The sequence below is a fragment of the Equus quagga genome, chromosome 1, assembly GCF_021613505.1.
Source record: "Equus quagga isolate Etosha38 chromosome 1, UCLA_HA_Equagga_1.0, whole genome shotgun sequence".
In the NCBI taxonomy this organism is placed as follows: Eukaryota; Metazoa; Chordata; class Mammalia; order Perissodactyla; family Equidae; genus Equus; species Equus quagga.
This window is the reverse complement of record NC_060267.1, coordinates 165,569,931-165,588,103: the sequence shown is the minus strand read 5'-3', so window position 1 is coordinate 165,588,103 and position 18,173 is coordinate 165,569,931. Positions and strand designations below refer to the sequence as shown.

General features: G+C 36.3%; 1 protein-coding gene across 3 annotated transcripts in view; it reads left to right on the top strand.

Annotated features, from left to right (window-relative positions):
• The window catches only part of PIK3R4 (phosphoinositide-3-kinase regulatory subunit 4), a 65,753-nt gene that overhangs the window by 20,815 nt on the left and 26,765 nt on the right, over positions 1-18,173 (top strand). For all 3 annotated transcript variants that reach the window (XM_046675724.1, XM_046675705.1, XM_046675714.1), the window contains exons 7-10: positions 2,337-2,510; positions 6,835-6,980; positions 9,042-9,245; positions 16,476-16,677. In XM_046675724.1, coding sequence (XP_046531680.1) covers positions 2,337-2,510; positions 6,835-6,980; positions 9,042-9,245; positions 16,476-16,677 — 726 coding nt within the window. The remainder of the gene's footprint in view (positions 1-2,336; positions 2,511-6,834; positions 6,981-9,041; positions 9,246-16,475; positions 16,678-18,173) is intronic.

Genomic DNA, 18,173 nt, shown 5'->3' with positions numbered 1-18,173 from the left:
TGATCTTTTGCATTGTGATTTTTTTACTTTTGTGCTTAAAGTTTTTTCCCATTCCAGAATTAGGTTAATAATCTACTGTGTACACATCTTTTTCTTTTTTTTTTTAAAATATTGGCGCCTGAGCTAACATCTGTTGCCAGTCTTTTTTTTCTTCTCCCCAAAGGCCCCCAGTACGTAGTTGTATATTTTAGTTGTGGGTCCTTCTAACTGTGGCATGTAGGACGCTGCCTCAGTGTGGCCTGATGAGCGGTGCTAGGTCCGCACCCAGGATCTGAACCGGTGAAACCCTGGGCTGCTGAAGTGGAGCGCGTGAACTTAACCACTCGGCCACGGGGCTGGCCACCACATCTTTTTTTCAATACTTTATTTTTCACACTTAACTGTTTAATTTGGGCTGTGGTGTGAGATGAAATCTAAATTTTTCTCAGAAATATAGCCAATTTTCCCAACACTGTTTATTAAACATTTTATTTCTTTTCGATTGATTTGTGAAGCTTCTGTTGTGATCTGTTGCATGCTTATGTCTTTCATAGTTTTCTGGGTATTCTATTCCATTATTTCTCATTCTTATGCTCAATATTATACTTTCTATTCTTATAGCTATATCATTTTTAATTATTATATATTTATAAGCAACTTTAGTATCTGGTAGAATAAGTTCCCCAGATGTCACTCGTCTTTTCCAAAACATTTTGAGCTATTTTAGTTCATTATACATTTCAGTTTGTGAAGTTCCTAAATATAATCCACTGGAATTTTTAGATAGTATTTTTCCTTTTATTACAGAAAAAATTCTAAAATTATTTTTCAATTATATGGTAAATATGCTTTTGTAAATGATTTAAAATTTATTCAGAATTTAGAGAGTAATGTATGGAAAGCAATAGTTGTATTTTCTAGAGGAAACTACTCTGATTTGTGTTTTTGGTTTGATGTCTTTAGGTGATTATTGCCATCTCTCTAAATAATATGTTCATATTACTATTTTTTAGAATTATCACCTTTAGACTTTATTTCTTGACTTTTTTCTATGACAGATGAAGATTTAACTCACTTGTATCATGCCCTGGTCCCACTTCCCTTCTGTTTTTGAGATGTAGACCACTATTTTCAGTGCTTTACTTTTTAGTTTGTAGTTTTTATAACTTTAAATAATTAAACCTGTTTCTTATTGATCTGCTTCGATGTGGACTACAAAATTCGTACTCCTTTCTCTCTACCTCTCCTTTTTTTTTCGGGGGTGGGTGGGTTGGTTGATCACTCAACTATTAATTGACAATTTAATTAACAATTGCATTGTGCTAGTTGATAGTATTTACATTCTGTACTGCAGTCATAATAATGACTTGTTCTTTGTATAGACTGATTCTGAAAATTCGAAACAAAATTTACATGATTATGAGTGTGAACTTTTTACCTGTGGAGCCAAGTAGTGCACTGTTGATGTCTGCTGCACCACAATTCCAGTGCCGTGACTCCTTTATCACTTGAAAATGTTTATAGTTTAAAGGTCAATGAATTCTCCTTTCTATCCGAATTACTAAGTACATTGCACATTTCATTTCATATTTATGCCGTGTCTTCCTTCAACAATCTTTGCTTTGCCCTGGAGCTTCAGATTCCTTCGTTTTCCTTATAGAGAGAAAAGTTATATACCTTCTTCACCTTATCTATAATATCCAGCTGATTTTATCTATTGCTTGTAATCTATTCCATTTTTCTTCTTGATAACATTTTTGAAATCTGTTGGCTTATAGTTCTAATTTGGGCTGACTGATTTCTAGATCTTTGCTAGCTGGGGTTCTCTCTTTCTTGCCCTTGAATTCCTGGGTGATATCTACCATTTTGTATACTCTACATCTTTATTTTGCTACAGTGTGTCCTCAAGAAACTTTATCCGAAAGGCCTGCAGGGTAGGTAAATTTGTATAGTCTTTGCATGTCTCAGAATGACTTATTTTTCTTCTCTTGTTTTACTGACAGTTTGGGTATAAAATTTCTTTCATAACTTTGCAGGTCTTGCTGTGTTGTGTTCTAGCCTCCACTGTTTCTGACGAACATCTGATGCCAGTCTGATTCTCTTTCCTTTTTAGGAGACCTGTGTTTTTCTTTTTGTAAGTTCATAGGATCTTTTTTCCCCCTTGGGGTTCCAGAGTTTCTTGATGATTTGCTTTGGTGTGGGTCTTTTTCATTTATTGTGCTGGGTAGGAAATGCGATGTCCTCTCCTGGATTGTTGCTCAATGTATTTCGCTTTTGATTAATTTTATTGTTTTACTTAATGGCATTTGTACTTTCAGATGTTTCTACAATCATGTAATGTTGCTTCTCTTTTTCAGGTGTTGCTGCCTATGTTGGCTGGCAGAGCTCCTCAATTCTGAAACCCCTGCTGCAACAAGGTCTTAGTGATGCTGAGGAATTTGTTATTGTGAAAGCTCTTAATGCCCTTACCTGTATGTGCCAGTTAGGGCTGCTACAGAAACCCCATGTGTACGAATTTGCCAGTGATATTGGTAAGTTTCTGTTTCTTAAAATTAGGTCGGGAAAGTTAGGATGTGGGAAGAGAAATAATGACTGATACAGCATGGTAAAACTCCTAGGCAATATAGAGTCAGGTTTTCAACTTTATTGTCCCTAATGTGTGTGTCTATGTGTATACATGTATTTGCATGCTTATGCTTGCATGCTTGTATGTGTGTGAGAGACAGACAGGCAAATAAGCAGGATCATTTGGTCCTCTAGTCCAGGGGAAATATCTCTGTTTTAATCTGTAGTTAAGTCTTTGTGATCCTTGAAAAATGAAGATTTTGTTTTGAGTTTTGTTTTTTAACACAATGTGGATAAAGTCTTTAACTGCTCTGAATGGTTAACTTAGTTTTTTGGACACTTGACCACTAGTCCCGTTAAAATTGGATGTGGAGGATTGTCTGTGACATCTGTCATTGCACTGATTGACAGGAATTCACAGTATTGAAATTACTAATCTTAGTAATTTTATTAACTAATGAAGGGAATTAATTCCTTGATACCTTTATATGCTATTTCCCTCAATTTAAATTCAGAATAAGAGCAAACAAGTAAATATGACACATTCTAAAATTAAGACTATCTGGAACTTCTAGTCTTCTTAGCACTTGATTTTAAGAAAGTGAGCAATGTAAGATTGCAAGTTGGTTCTGTACTGAGAGGGCATGAAATCTTAGAAAATCACCTTCTAGGTGAAATACTTAGTTGCTGCTAAATGCTTTGCCAAAGAAAATTAATAGAAAGCCAAAACTGGTTAGATTTGGCTAATAGGTTTTCCTTGAGGCAGTCCTCAGAGAAAAAAAGACAAAGAGGAGTTATTGGTTATTTTGATCATTGAGACACTAGATGGTAGCTAGTTGAGATGTGTAAAATTTCTGGAAATTTTTTTTTTCCTGAGGAAGATTCTCCCTGAGTTAACGTCTCTTGCCAATCTTCCTCTTTTTTGCTGAGGAAGATTCACCCTGAGCTAACATCTGTTGCCAATCTTCCTCTAGTTTGTATGTGAGCCGCTACGACAGCACGCTCACCAATAGACGAACAATGTAGGTCCTCACCGGGAACCGAACGCGGGCCACTGGAGCAGAGTGCACTGAACTTAACCACTAGACCACCAGGGCTGGCCCATAAAATTTCTGGAAATTTTTAAGACATGAGTGTAGCTTTTAAAAAACAAAATTGTGGAAAATTTAAGTATATGTAGGTTTCTTATTTTGCTCTCATAACTATAATCATTCTTTTAGTTTATAACCCTAATTTGGTTTGAATTTTTTGATGATTATGTTAACAATTATTGCAAATTTAATAGAATCTTGTTGAATATTGGCAACACAATCATGATGAGAATCTGTTACATTGAAATGTTTTGGATTTTTCATATAAGCCACAGAGTGCTGAAACTTGAGGGATTTGTTAGCTAATTTTTTCCGTTTGTTAAATGCTAATAACTAATTTTTTCCATTTGTTAAATGCTAATAATTTTTTCCATTTGTTAAATGCATAATTATTAACATTATAATGAAACAAAAGATATTAGAATATTTTTTGAATTTCTGGTCCTATGTAGTGTAAGGCAGATATAGAAAGCACCCATTTTCATAATAATAACAAGAAAATGTATCATCTTAACACATCTGTCTTGCCTGGAATGTTTTCCTACTCATTCTCATTTTCTGGATTCTCACCTCAGTGCTTTCTTTTTTCTCCTGTGAAAGTGGCATTACCTCCGAAGGGTTGTGTTTTTCTTGCTTTTGACTTTGATCTTCTTAATTTTAATAAATATACTCTGTATATAAATATGGACTCTTTTTTTTTGTCTGAGGAAGATTCTCTCTGAGCTAACTTCTGTGCCAGTCTTCCTCTATTTTGTATGTGGATCGCTGCCACAGCATGGCCACTGATGAGAGGTGTAGGTTCCCGCCTGGGAACTGAACCTGGGCCGCCGAAGTGGAATGTGCCAAACTTAACCACTAGGCCATGGGGCCGGCCCCTATAAATATGTACTTTTATATTCCAGTTTCACAGAATACATTCTTTCTGTTGCCTAATTATTGGATATTATTTTTGAGATTTAATGTAGCTTATAATTAGCATTTTATTTATCTGAAAAATAGATGTCCATTATTTTTAAGCAAAAATCATCATAAAGATAGTTTTTTACCCCTCAAATTTTGCAGAGATTTTTCTGGGCCCTGCTGTTTCTAGTCATTGATCATGGGTTGAACTTATGGGGTACTCATCTATCTTTAGAGTCAAAATAAATTATTATCTTTAGGTATAGAGTAAACCCAATGTGGTAAAACTTCTTGGATGGGGAGCTCCCTTAGAACTAGAACTGAGGTTAGTACCAGCTATGGGGTGGAAAAAGCCTTGCTGACAAAAAAATCAAGTAAACAGTCATTTGTTGGCATTTTAAACTATTTAAAGAAAAAAGTTTTTGGTAACTTAGAAACACTTAAGACAAATGATAAATTGTATACATCTCTCTCTTGTTCTGTCTTTCTGCATAGTTAGTCTGTGGTAGTGATTCTTAAAGGGAATGGTGGTGATGGTGATTATCATTATTTCTTTGGTAGTTCTTTTAAAAACCACACTGTTCCTACTTAGATATTATGAGCACTCACCTTCCCCTGTCCTTGCCCCAGATAATTGGAATGTATCGGATGGAGAAAAGACTTGAGTACACTGTTTTATAGGAAATCCTCTTGGTTCTGGTTTCTTGTTTTTTGAGTGTCTGAGTGTCTTTGTGTCAGTTAGCTGCTTACTGATACAGTAATGCTGTACAACAATCAACCACAGAATCTCAGTAAATGCTTCAGTAAAGTTCTCATTCTGCTTCTGCAGGCTGTATGGGTGACTCTCCTTTAGGCTTTGCATCTCCAGATTGTCTGGTGATTGTGACCATGTGTTTCATTCTGGGGCCCAGGTTAGTTCTGGGTGATGGGAGAAGTATGAGAAAGCCAGCCTAACTATACAGCACGTTTCAAGCTTCTGTTTGTGTTATATCCGTAACCTCCCATTGGCCAGAGCCGGTAGCACAACTGAGCCAAAAGAAAGGGGCAGAAAGAGTCCTTTGCACACCATGAGTGCAAGGCAAGAGTGTGGTTGTATAATAGAGATAACAAAGAATTGAGACCAGTAATTCAGCCTTATACTATGCCTAACTTCTACCAGGTCATTTTGGGTTTAGTTACTTTTTGGAAATTTTCCAATGTTTTTCCAGTCCTTGTTTTTCTCTGTTGTTAAAGGGAAACTACCAGTCCTCCTTTGTTGGATGTATCAGAAGCTGAAAGATGTTTATGAAATAATCAAAACCTTCTCCATGTGTAATTAGAAGAATTGGAAATGGGAGAACTTTGGAGACACATATTTTGAACAAATCTTTTCTCCTTCCTCTTTTTTATATAAGTAATATTAACATGTGACAGTATTCTTATTTCTCTCTTAGCATGGATTTCTTATAAAATTAGTATCCTCTAAATGCTGTTATTTTTGCATACTCAGAACTAATACACTTTTTTATTTTTGCTTTTAGAATTTGAATTTTATTCCAAATGAAGTTAGTTTAGAAGTTTGAATTTTTTCCTGTCTTACTTGGATTAGTTGAAATCATTGGTTTTAGGTGTAATACACAAAATAGTTAAAAGGGGTGAAAGACATTCGTTTAATTTTCTTGTTTAATCTTGTATTTTAGACTCTCTAAGAATGGGCACTATGTTTTCTGCCTTTTAGTTTGCATTCATGATACCTTGTGAATGAATTTATGAGTATTGTATTAGATTTGATCAAACCTTTGCATTAAAAAGAATGTCAGTTAGGTGATATTGTTCCCTTAATCTTAATGCTATGGCTTGGAGGAGAAACAACTTCTCAGTGTCTTTGGCCCTTATGTGGTAGATGGTATGTCCTTGGAATTCTGTGCGTTAGTGGGTGGGAGAGTAATAATTTGCTATGTACTGTTGGATTTTTTATGTCTCTGTTCAGTGGTTTTTAACCCAGTCTTAAAATGAGTAGATGCCCACCTGTCTTCAGCCCAGACTGAAAAATATAACTTTAAATTCTCAGAAAGGAGGCAACTTTTTGTTCTTTTATGGTATTGCTGATATTTATGATAAGGCACATTATAATATCAGTATGTTCCGTTGGTTGAGTTTATGACTCAGGATAATTGAGTATTTGAAGGCACATGATGGTAACATTTGGTAAAATCCCTTTTTCAATGTGTTATAAGGTCAAAATTTATTTATCTTGATGGTTTGAAACTATTTATGTACATGATTTAATACATACCTTTTTTTTTTTTTTCCTCTTTAGCCCCCTTTCTGTGCCATCCCAATCTCTGGATACGCTATGGTGCTGTGGGATTTATCACAGGGGTAGCTGATCAAATTAGCACGGCTGATGTCTACTGCAAACTGATGCCTTACCTTCACCCGTATATTACTCAACCAATAATACAGGTACGGTCTTCCAACAGGGAGTCAATCCTCTCTCCAAACTGTGTCCCTTTAAAAAAAGGTTGAGAGAGTCCTATTTTTGTTTAAACTTTTAAAGATTTAAACTGGGCTATAGCATTTTCACATTCCTTTCAAGTTAGTTAATGTTAAGGGAACAAATGCTTTTGAAGGTGAGAAAAGTTCGAGAGACTTTTAGTCTCTTGCATGGTATATGCATAGTATAGCACTCAGTAGTTCATACTTTTTTTTCTTATGTGTAATGTTGTAAAGTGTCTGCTGTTAAAGTGAAATATAGCAGAAATGTATGTTGATGGACCTCTGCTTTTATTGTAAAAAGTATGTCTGATTTCAGCCCAAGTCAGCATTTATAATAAATTAGAAAAAGCCTTTTTCAAATGTTTGTTTTTCAGACCGCTAACTGATTCTTTTCTTTTTGTTAAAATCTAGTGACCCGCCCCTTCCTCCCCAGCGGTATAGCACTTGATAAATTTTGGGTGTTTGTTTTTTAGACCACTGACTGGTTCTGATTTCTTTTCTTTTTTTTTTTTTTTTTAAATCTAATGACCACTCCCTTCCTCCCCAGCAGCATAGCACTTGATGGTAAACTTTGGGTCTTTGGTTTGCACAAAGCAATTGTTTACCCAACTTGTCAGTATTTATACCCTTCATTTTGCTGGACAGCCAACCATCAAAATAGACATTTGAATGGAATGGACTGTTGAGAGATTATCCTGGCTGTGAAAACATCCTGAAAAATCCTATTTTTACTAAAACTCTATTTCCCTTTTGCAAATTGACGTCCCTCTCTGGCTTCCTCCTCAATTTCTATCTGTGTGCCTTCTCTTTGGTTGGAGTCAATGGCCTTGGATGTCCTCTGGAAATGAGGAGGCTTTGGCCATGTCTTCAGTCCTTACTTTTCCCCACAGATTCATCCATTTCTGGGTTCATCATTCTTTATTTCACAGAGTTTGTTCAATTTTTTGTTTTTACCCCAAGAACAATTTATATATATGTGAAAGATGGATAATATTACTAGGAAATATGCCCCTTTTTTTGAAATTTATGAAAGCTTTCTTGGAAATCAGGTCTAGGGATGCTACTACTTTTGACTCCTTATTCTTTTGGAAGTTTGTTTATTAAACTCTTTTATAACACAATGTGGAGAAAGTCTCCCCGGGATTTAAAAATTGCATGCGTTTGGAATAACTTTTAATTGTGGTTTGCTAAAATAAATCTGACATATAAATGGTTTGTTAGATATCTGCACCATTCTCTTTGTTTTGTCAGAAATTATTTCTGTTATTTTTTGTTTTTATCATTGTTTTATATTTTGAAAGGCCAGGATCAGGAATTGAGAGGCTAATTATCCATATGCTTCATAAATCTTATCTTTCTACAGTTTGGATTAGACAAAACATACCCTTTTCTGCTGTTTTCTCTGGCCAACTCACCAGGCAGTTAAATATATCTAAAGAAAGTCCTCTTGGTTGCTGTTAGTAGTGCTCATCCTTTTTATTATGTATGCGTTGACAAGGGGAGTGTTCTTAGGGGTAGTGTAAGGAAGGATGTTATGAACTCTGTGGAGACAGTAATGTTTTTTAGAAGTGTTTGAAGCTACTGGAAAAACCTGATGACTGATGGGAAGCCCTGTGGCTGTTGAGCGTCTTTTCTCCTTCAGTACCGATGGGCTGTGTAGACCCGTGAACTGCAGGTACCTCTTAGATCTAGGAAGTCAGATGGTGTTTTGGGATCTTGAAAGGCTCTTTTTTCTTTTTCTAAACTTTTCTAGCCTGGGTATTTATTATTTGTCTTCCAGTATGATAAACACAGATGTCTGTGACACAGATGTCAGATGCTGACAGTGAAAAGAAGAAATACCTTAGCTCTTTAAAGGGCGCTAGTATTCTTTTTTCTTCTAGGCAAAAATTGCAGATATTGATATCTCCCATTTTCTTAGAGAATAAGTACATATATTAACTTTACACAGGTTGTATTTATTGAATTTGAAAATAACTGTACTATATGTTGTATCTTTGGCTGATTCTTTTTATTTTTCTAATATAGATTGAAAGAAAACTTGTTCTACTCAGTGTTTTAAAAGAACCAGTAAGTCGTTCTATATTTGATTATGCTCTGAGGTCTAAAGATATTACCAGCTTGTTCAGACATCTTTACATGCGTCAGAAGAAACGAAATGGGTCTCTTCCTGACTGCCCTCCACCTGAGGACCCTGCTATAGCACAGCTTCTGAAGAAATTGCTCTCACAGGTTGTCTCACCTTTGAAATCTTACATTTAAATGCAAATTTCATAAAAATGTTGAAGCATCTATGTGGCTATTAAAAATATTTTTGGTTGATTAGGGTGCATCATAACAAATGAGTAAATAAATCTGGTGAATATGTTATGCATTTGCTTTGGTATCTAGGAGATACTAGGATGATAAGGCATTGGGTTGAGCTAAATAAGGAATCTTGGGAGACTTGTTAAGGTTTTTTTGATTACTGGCTATGTAAATGAGGGAAAGTAGATGTAACCTTTGATTTAAGTAGTATTCTTGTTTTTTTTACAAGATATGCTGTTATTGGTGTGGAAGATTGGCCCTGAGCTAACATCTGTTTCCAATCTCCCTCTCTTTTTTTCTCCCCAGAGCCCCAGTATGTAGTTGTATATCCTAGTTGTAAGTTGTTCTATGTAGTTGTATATCCTAGTTGTAAGTTGTTCTAGTTCTTCTATGTGGGATGCCACCACAGCATAGCTTGATGAGTGGTGTGTAGGTCTATACCCAGGATGCAAACTGGCAAACCTTGGGCTGCTGAAGCAGAGTGTGCGAACTTAACACTCAGCCATGGGGCCAGCCCCTAAGTAATATTCTTGATTCATTTCCATATTTCACCAAAAATATAATAAAATTCAATGAGAAGAAACATTACAAAGCACAGATATGATACAGGAAAATCCTGGTTTATTCAATCTAAATTTAGAGTTTTATTACTAGATGCAAACAGCTAAAATACCTGAGATTTATAATACATCTTAGATTGAATATACCAACAGTTTACTGCTATATCGTAAAAGCCTATGAATTTGGATCAATTAAATCTTATTAGAACTAGGATGTAATCTTTTTATTTTTTAAAATTTTTTTATTTATTTTGTTTTTTTTGAGGAAGATTAGCCCTGAGCTAACTGCTGCCAATCCTCCTCTTTTTGCTGAGGAAGACTGGCCCTGAGCTAACATCCATGCCCATCTTCCTCTACTTTATATGTGGGATGCCTACCATAGCATGGTGTGCCAAGTGGTGCCATGTCCGTACCCGGGATCCGAACCGGTGAACCCTGGGCCGCCGAAGTGGAATGTGCGAACTTAACTGCTGCGCCACCAGGCCAGCCCCCAATCTTTTTATTATACGTGATATTTATAAGGCCTCTTTAGAAATATTGTCTAGGTTCAGCATCCTGTTTTAAGAGGGATGTGTGGAATCTAGAGAAGTCAAGATGGGAATTAAAATGGTTATTTTTATTGTATAAAGAATACAATTTCTGAATAAATGCTCTGTGAGCCATAAAGCAAATACTGAGAGACAACTTTCACGACTGTCTTTAAGTCTGCAGGATATTTAGTTAAGAGAATGCTTGTTGGGGCCGGCCCTGTGGCTGGGTGGTTACGTTTCCACACTCCACTTTGGCAGCCCAGGGTTTCCCTGCTTCAGATCCTGGGTATGGACCTAGCACTGCTCTTCAAGCCATGCTGAGGCAGCGTCCCACATAGCAGAGCTCAGAAGGACGTACCACTAGAATATACAACTATGTACTGTGCGACTCTGGGGAGAAGAAGAAGAAGAAAAAAACGAAGATTGGCTCAGGTGCCAATATTTAAAAAAAAGAGAATTCTTGTCAGTCATATCTTGTCTAACAAGAAAAGATGAGAAAATGCTTCAGTTGTGGGGAGAGAATTTGATCAGCTTTGGGATGTAGGTCTTTTCATGTATTTTACTTGTTAGTAAATATCCAGTGCTGTTTGATGCCCAAACATTGCTTTGAGTTATTAAATATTGAAATAGGTTCCTATGGGAGGCTGGTCAGTAACCATTTTGGTTCTTTTAGGTCTTAAAATTTTCCTGGAGGCTAGAGCTGCCTCTGAATGTCCCTTCTAGGCCAGTGGTTCTGTTTCCTATATTTTAGAAAACTTAATTTGATGTGACTTGAATTGCCACAGAGCTTTTTCTTTGGATTTTCTTTTAACCTTAGCTTGTACATGAGATGTATTTTATATTTTAGAAAGTAATTTATGGAAAATTGTGTATTGAGTCACATTTTTCTGTTGTTTCTCCTGAGTAAGTAATCCTTATCAAAAAGATTTCAGCATACAGTAAAAACCTTCCAGTTGAGATGTTTCTTCAGGCTTGGTTGGTGTGATTCTTTGTATTCCTGTCTCTCCTTCAAATCCTGTGTATTAGATAAAAAGCCCCTCTACTGAACTTTCCTTTTCATTCTGTCGTTAGTTACTTCGTGGAGCCACCCTAGCCCCTAGTCCTTACCTTTCCCCTTGCTGTGGGTGTAGGTTTGCCACTGCTGTGGGTAAAAGGAGGGGGAGGGATGGAGCAGTTTCCACAGCCTTTCTCCTTCCTCCTTTTCTCCCAAATGCTTCCACGCTGGCTGCTCCACCAGTGCCAGCCTCCGTTACTGGCTGCCGGGATGAAATCACTAAAGCTCACTGACTTGTATTCCTCTGAAATGTCAGTGCTTGAAGTATTCATTTGTCTGTCATTTCTCCCTTCATTTATGTGAATGGGAAAAGAGGAACAGATAATCCCCTGTTTTATGTTGTTTGTGGAAGTAATAGTTGTAGAGATTCCTAAGGGTTAGGAGTCCCCTGTTTCAAGGGACAGGTGCTGCTCGTAGAGGGGAGAGCAGGCCAGAATCTCTGAGGTTTTCAGAAGAAGTAACAGCAGAACAACACCAGCTTCCGTTTTGCGAGGACCTGCAACAAGTCTACCACTGTAATTAGTGCTTTACATGTGTTATGACTGCCCTTAAAATAAACTGGAACAACAGGTGTTGTCCCCTGTTTATAGATAAGGAAACTGAGACTCAGTGAGGTAGTTAACTTGCCTGTGCTCACACAGTTCAGTAAGTTTCAGAGCTGACATGGGAACCTAAGCCTGTCTGACTCCAAAGCCCATGCTCCTGCACTGGGTCTTTTTGCCTCTCAAAATAAACAGGGGAGGAAGAGCTTGCTTGCGTTTTATATCGACTTAGGAAGAAGTCCGTGTGCAGCTCATCTCCTCCAGCTCCTTGCAAGCCTTTTCTCTGCCTTCACTTCTTTTTGGTCCTTGTACTACTGGAGTTTCTTGGGATTACTAGCAGGAACTTGGAGCCAAGGGAGGCTTTGGAGGTAGGAACTGAGTCCTTGTTCTTAATGTCAGGGATACAGAAGGAAGAGATGTTTTTAGCCTTTGCAAGCGGGAATTCTGAACACTTGTACAGAATTGTTTTTTTCTTGAGATTCTACAGTGCTGTTTTATAGGACTACACTTGAGATACATCATGGGTAGAATAGGCTTTTCTAGACCAGCCTAGCATTGTTTCTATGGGAAGATATGTTCAGAGTTCCAGATAATAGACTTAAAGTACACTTTTGGAACATTATCCATGTGGATGTTGGAATCTGCCTGAAATCCAGATTCTCAATAGGACTTACCATCTGGAGATGACACATGGCAGGGCTGTTTTAAATAGATATCATCTGCAGGAGCTGCCTGTTTTATTTGTATCCATTTAATCAGACACTAATACAGAATACAAGATGATTTCACTCCCTACTTTAAAAAATGACATACATTTTAAGCTTTTTGGTGATTTTTATTTTAATAATTTTTGACTGAGTAATATAGACACAAGGCGTAAAATTGAAAAGGTATAAGAAGCTATATAGTAAAATGTAAATTTTTCTCCAGTCTTTGCTCCCTAGCCACCCAGTTTCTTTCTCTGTTGATTGTGAATTTTATGTCGTTAGGTGCTGAATTCTTATAAATTTATACGTATAGGATTTGTTCTGTTGTATAGTTAAATTACTTGGAATCAGTTTGATTCTTTAAAGCCTCGCTTTTAGGCTTTGTTAGGACAGATCCAGAGCAGCCTTTGGTCAATGGCCAGTTTAGCCCGGCTGCTAGGGACTTGTGAGGAGGTGATGCTCTGTGTAGTAAGAGGTCTTTCACCTCTGGCTGGTGGGAACATGAATGATTTTCAGCCCTGTGGGAGCTCTAGGAATTGTTTGGTTTACTGCCTTCTGGTTGCTTTTTCCTTGCCCTCAGGTAATTTCCTCTCACACATACGAAGTTCGATATTCAGTCAGAGACTTGAGGAGACCCCTCTCTAGTTCTTGCTGTGTGCCACATCCCGCTTCTCCAGTTCTCTGCCCCACACAGTTAGCCTTTGTGGCTTCCGTGAACGCTGATGTGTCTCTTGAATTCGGCTCTACTGGACTCTGTTTGAGTCTTCTCCTTGTGCCATGGCCTGGAGACTCTCCAGAGGATGCTGGGACAGTCGTAGGGGATCACAGCCCTGTTTGTTTTCCAGTGCCTGAAAAGTGTTGTTTCATGGTTTTTTGTCAAGTGTTAAAGTTGTTTAAAGTGGGAGGGTAAATTTAGTCGTTGCTACACCATGGCCAGAAGTAGAAGTGTGTGGATGTGTTTATGGACTTAACGCTAGTTATCGCACTTTCTTAGGCTTCATCTCTGGTTAGAGCAAAATCTCTGAGCTTAGTTTTCTTTTTCAAGATTGTCTTGGCTATCCTTGGTCCTTTGCATTTCCATCTACATTTTCCACATGATGTTTCTAATTCAGCTTGTCACTTTATACAAAAAGAATTTTTTTTGGTATATTGGTTGAGATTGCATTGGAACCTTTAGGAGAAAATTGAGGTCTTGACAATATTGAGTCTTCTAGGCAATGAACATGGTATGTGTCTTTATTTAATTAGATCTTTAATTTATTTTAGTAATGTTTTATGATTTACTTTGTAGAGTTTTATACATGTTTTATTATAAATATTTTGGGTATTTGATTTTTTAAATACTATTAGAATTGATATATATAAAAAGTTATTTTTGTAGCTGGTATATAGAAAACATTTTTTATACTAATCTTGTATCCAGCAACCTCATAAAACTTACTTATCAATTCTAATAACTTGCTTGTATGTTTCTTGTGAATTTGTACATTCACAGTCATATCATGTCTGAATAGTAACAGTATCATTCATTTTTTTCCATTCTGAATACTTTTGTTTTCCTTTTCTTATTTAAATGACTAGATCTTCAGGATAATGTTAAATAGAATTGGTGATAGTGAGCATCCTTGTCTTGTTTCTCATCTCATTGGGAAAACTCTCAACATTATACCATTTAGTGTGATGTTTACTAATAGCTTTTTTATACAATCTTTTTATCAGATTAAGGAAATTGCCCTCCATTTCTGGCTGGCTAAAAGGATTAGTATGGAAGAATGTTAAATTTTATCAAATGTCTTTTATCTCCTGAGAGCATTGTGTAGTTTTTCTCTTCTGTTAATGTGGTGAACTATACTGATTGATTTTCCCATGTCATCAACTTTTTATTCCTGGATTTTTAGGCTAAGTACAACTTTATCATATTGTATTTATATTTAAGTAATTTTTATTATAAAATACATAAATATAAAATCTAGAAAATACAGGGATATAACTATTATATAAAATTCATTTTCATTTAGGCTAGATTTGGTTTGCTGCTACTTTATTGCATTTTTTATTTTTGCATTTAGGTTCATGAATGATTTGTCCTTCAGTTTTCCTTTCTTGTAATGTCCTTGTCAGTTTTTTTTGATGGTACATTTCTAACATTTTTTATTGAGATATAATTCACATATAATAAAATTCACTGTTTTAAAGTGTATAATTCATTGGTTTTTAGTATATTCACAGAGTTGTGAAACCGTCACCACTATCTAATTCCAGAACATTTTCATCATCCCAAAAAGAAACCTCATGCCCCTTAGCAATCATTCCCCTTTTGCTTCTCCCCCCCGCCGAGCCCCCGGCAACCACTGAATCTGCCTTCTGTCTCTACAAATGTGCCTGTGTTGGATATTTCATACGAATGGAACCATATAATATGTGGTCTTTTGTGTCTGGCTTCTTTCATTTAGCAAAATATTTTCAAGGTGCCTTCATGTTGTGGCATATGTCAGTAGTTCAGTCTTTTTTATGGCCTTTATGATGGCCTTCCCTTTTGTGGACTGGAACAGCCTTTCTCTTGTGAACTAAAAGCTACACTAACAAAAAGAATAGAACTCTTAACTATAGCTATAAAATTGTCTACTTTAAGCAAATTTTAGGAGGAGCAGTGAAAATAAAAGAAAAATTTCAGGTTAATATTGGAAAAAATTCAGTCAAGAATTCTATGATTTTTGTAGTTTAATGCAATTTTATTTCATTATTTCTTAGCTTTCTAACTTTCTAGGGTTTGTGTCCTATTGTGCCTGAGGATTGTGAATATTAATGTAAATTCCAAGGAGATTCTAGATTGAGGCCTCAGGGGAATTGCCATTTTCTTAATTTCTTTTCATTGGCATAATCACATTCTAGAGGATTCTGTGGATGATTGGAAAGTTAAGAAGAAAATGCAGAAATGTTCCGTTTACCAGAATATTTAAGTGCCACCTTGACTTATTTAGTATTTATTGGCTGTCAATTTCAAGTGTTCTAAGTCTCTTAGGTGGATTAACTTATTAAAATTTTATAATAACCTTATAAGACAGTAATAATTCTCATTTTATAGATAAATAAAATAGAGATACAGAGAAATTGGGTAACTTGCTCAAGGTCCTACAGATAGTAAGTAATGGAGCTGGAATTTGAACCTAGGCAGTCTGACTCCAGTCATGCCATTATCTTAGACTGCTAGTGGGTGTGTTGCTTACATTTGCAGTTGAGCCAGCATGCCCATTGATTCCTGAGGCGTATAGAATGTTTTATATATCATCTGGCGCCTTCACACACAGCGTCTCATTTAATATTCTCGATACATCTAGGAACAAAGTTGAAGTAGGTAAACTTCCTTTTGCTTAATATTGTATTTCCTCAATTTTTGTTTATATACTAATGTTTGTTTATTCTAAGTTATATATTAAAGATCTCCTAGATACCATGTCCTGTATTAAGTTCTTTGAATATTTTGAAGATAAATTATACCTTAATGCTCCCATTTAAAACGTTCAGATGTGAATCATGATCCAAAGTAGAAAGTGCCCTACTGGAGTTCAGGGAGATCAGAGCAGTGAGATGTTCTCTATTGATGCTTTCTTTTTCTCTTGCCTTTGCTTGCTTCGTTTTGCCCTTCTGACTCTTAGAATTTTAAATTGGGTGATTTGACCCTTCGTTTGTTAGTCATCCTGAGGCTTGTTGTTTTTACTTGCGAAAGTAACCCAGAACATACGGGGTTTTATTTGGTTTTAGGGAATGACGGAAGAAGAGGAAGACAAACTTTTGGCACTGAAGGACTTCATGATGAAATCTAACAAAGCCAAGGCCAATATAGTGGACCAGAGCCATCTTCATGATGGTAGTCAGAAAGGTATAATTGACTTGGCAGCCTTAGGCATAACTGGGAGACAAGTGGATCTTGTTAAAACCAAACAGGAACCAGATGACAAGCGAGGTTAGTATTTGTGTGTGTCTGTTTAGCTTGTTATTATTCATTATTTCATAAGGCTGGTTTTAGCTAATTAGTAGTAAAATAAAAAATTACATTCCCCAGATATAGAACTTTCAAAATACAGTGAGTGACTCCATTACATAGCAGGGAGATTTGGGGGAGGAAAAGTAGAGAAAAGAACTAACAGTTAAGAGATCAAGTAACCTGCCAAAATCATGGCTCTGTGTCTGTCCGAATCAGGATTCAAACCAAAGCCTGACTCTAAGGCCCTCCTCCTATAATAAAATCGTGTTGCCTCTGTGGAGGTGTATGATTGAAGATGAAATTCTATTTTTTAATCCTTTAAATGCTGACCCAAGGCCAATAGCCTAAGTAAAATGAGATAAAAGTTTTCTAGTTTGTTATTGCTAGGTAATGCCTAGTGAATTGAAAAGATTAGTCTTGTTATTATGAAATACAAAAGAGTAGAAATCAGAGAAACCTTAACCATTTGAAATCTCGAGATTTAGAACTGACAGCTCTTATGACAGTGACATTGACATTGATAGTGTGAGGATTTTAAGATCTTGTGTTTTCCTCCTTTAACCCTTTCTGGAGATGTACTCTCTTCGAAATACATGCCTTTATAAATCCCCCTATTCCAGTATCAGATTTTGAGGGCAACTGATGAATTATATTTAAAATAAACCTCTGCCAAACTGGGCATAAAGTATTTGCAACTTATCAGTGGTTTACACCCATAATATGTAAAGCACGCATACAAATTATTAAGAAAAATACAAGCACCCCAAAAGAAAAATAGTGGAGGGTTTGAACGTACAACTTATAGAAGAGTAGAAATGCAATATTTGAAAAGGTAAATAAGTGCAAATTAAAACAATGGAGGCGATTTTCTACCTATATGGATTAGCAAAGACTGAAGATACCTAGTGTTAGCAATGTTTTAGGGAAATAGGGATTTTCATACACTGTTGATGAGATTATAAATTGAATGTATTCTTTTTAGAAGGCAATGTCCTTACTCTTTGACTCGCTGTTTTCAGTTCTGGAATTTTCTCCTAAAAACACTGACAGGAATGTGTAGAAATATGTATAAGAATATTCTCAAAGAAAACAAAGGAAATACAGTAATTCCCCCTTGCCTGCGGTTTCCCTTTCTCTGGTTTCGATTACCCACAGTCAGCCGTGGTCCAAAATAATAGATGGAAAATTCCGGAAAGAAACAATTCATAAGTTTTAAATTGTGTGCCATTCTGAATAGCAAAATGAAATCTCTTGCTGTCTTACTCTCTCCCACTCAGGATGTAAATCACCCCGTCGTCCAGCGTATCCACATTGTGTATGCTACCTGCCCATTAGTCACTTAGTAGCCATCTTGGTTATCAGATTGACTGTCCTGGTATTGCTGTGCTTGTGTTCAAGTAACCCTTATTTTACTTAATAAATGGCCCCAAAATGCAAAGTAGTGATGCTGGCAATTTGGATATGCCAAAGAGAAG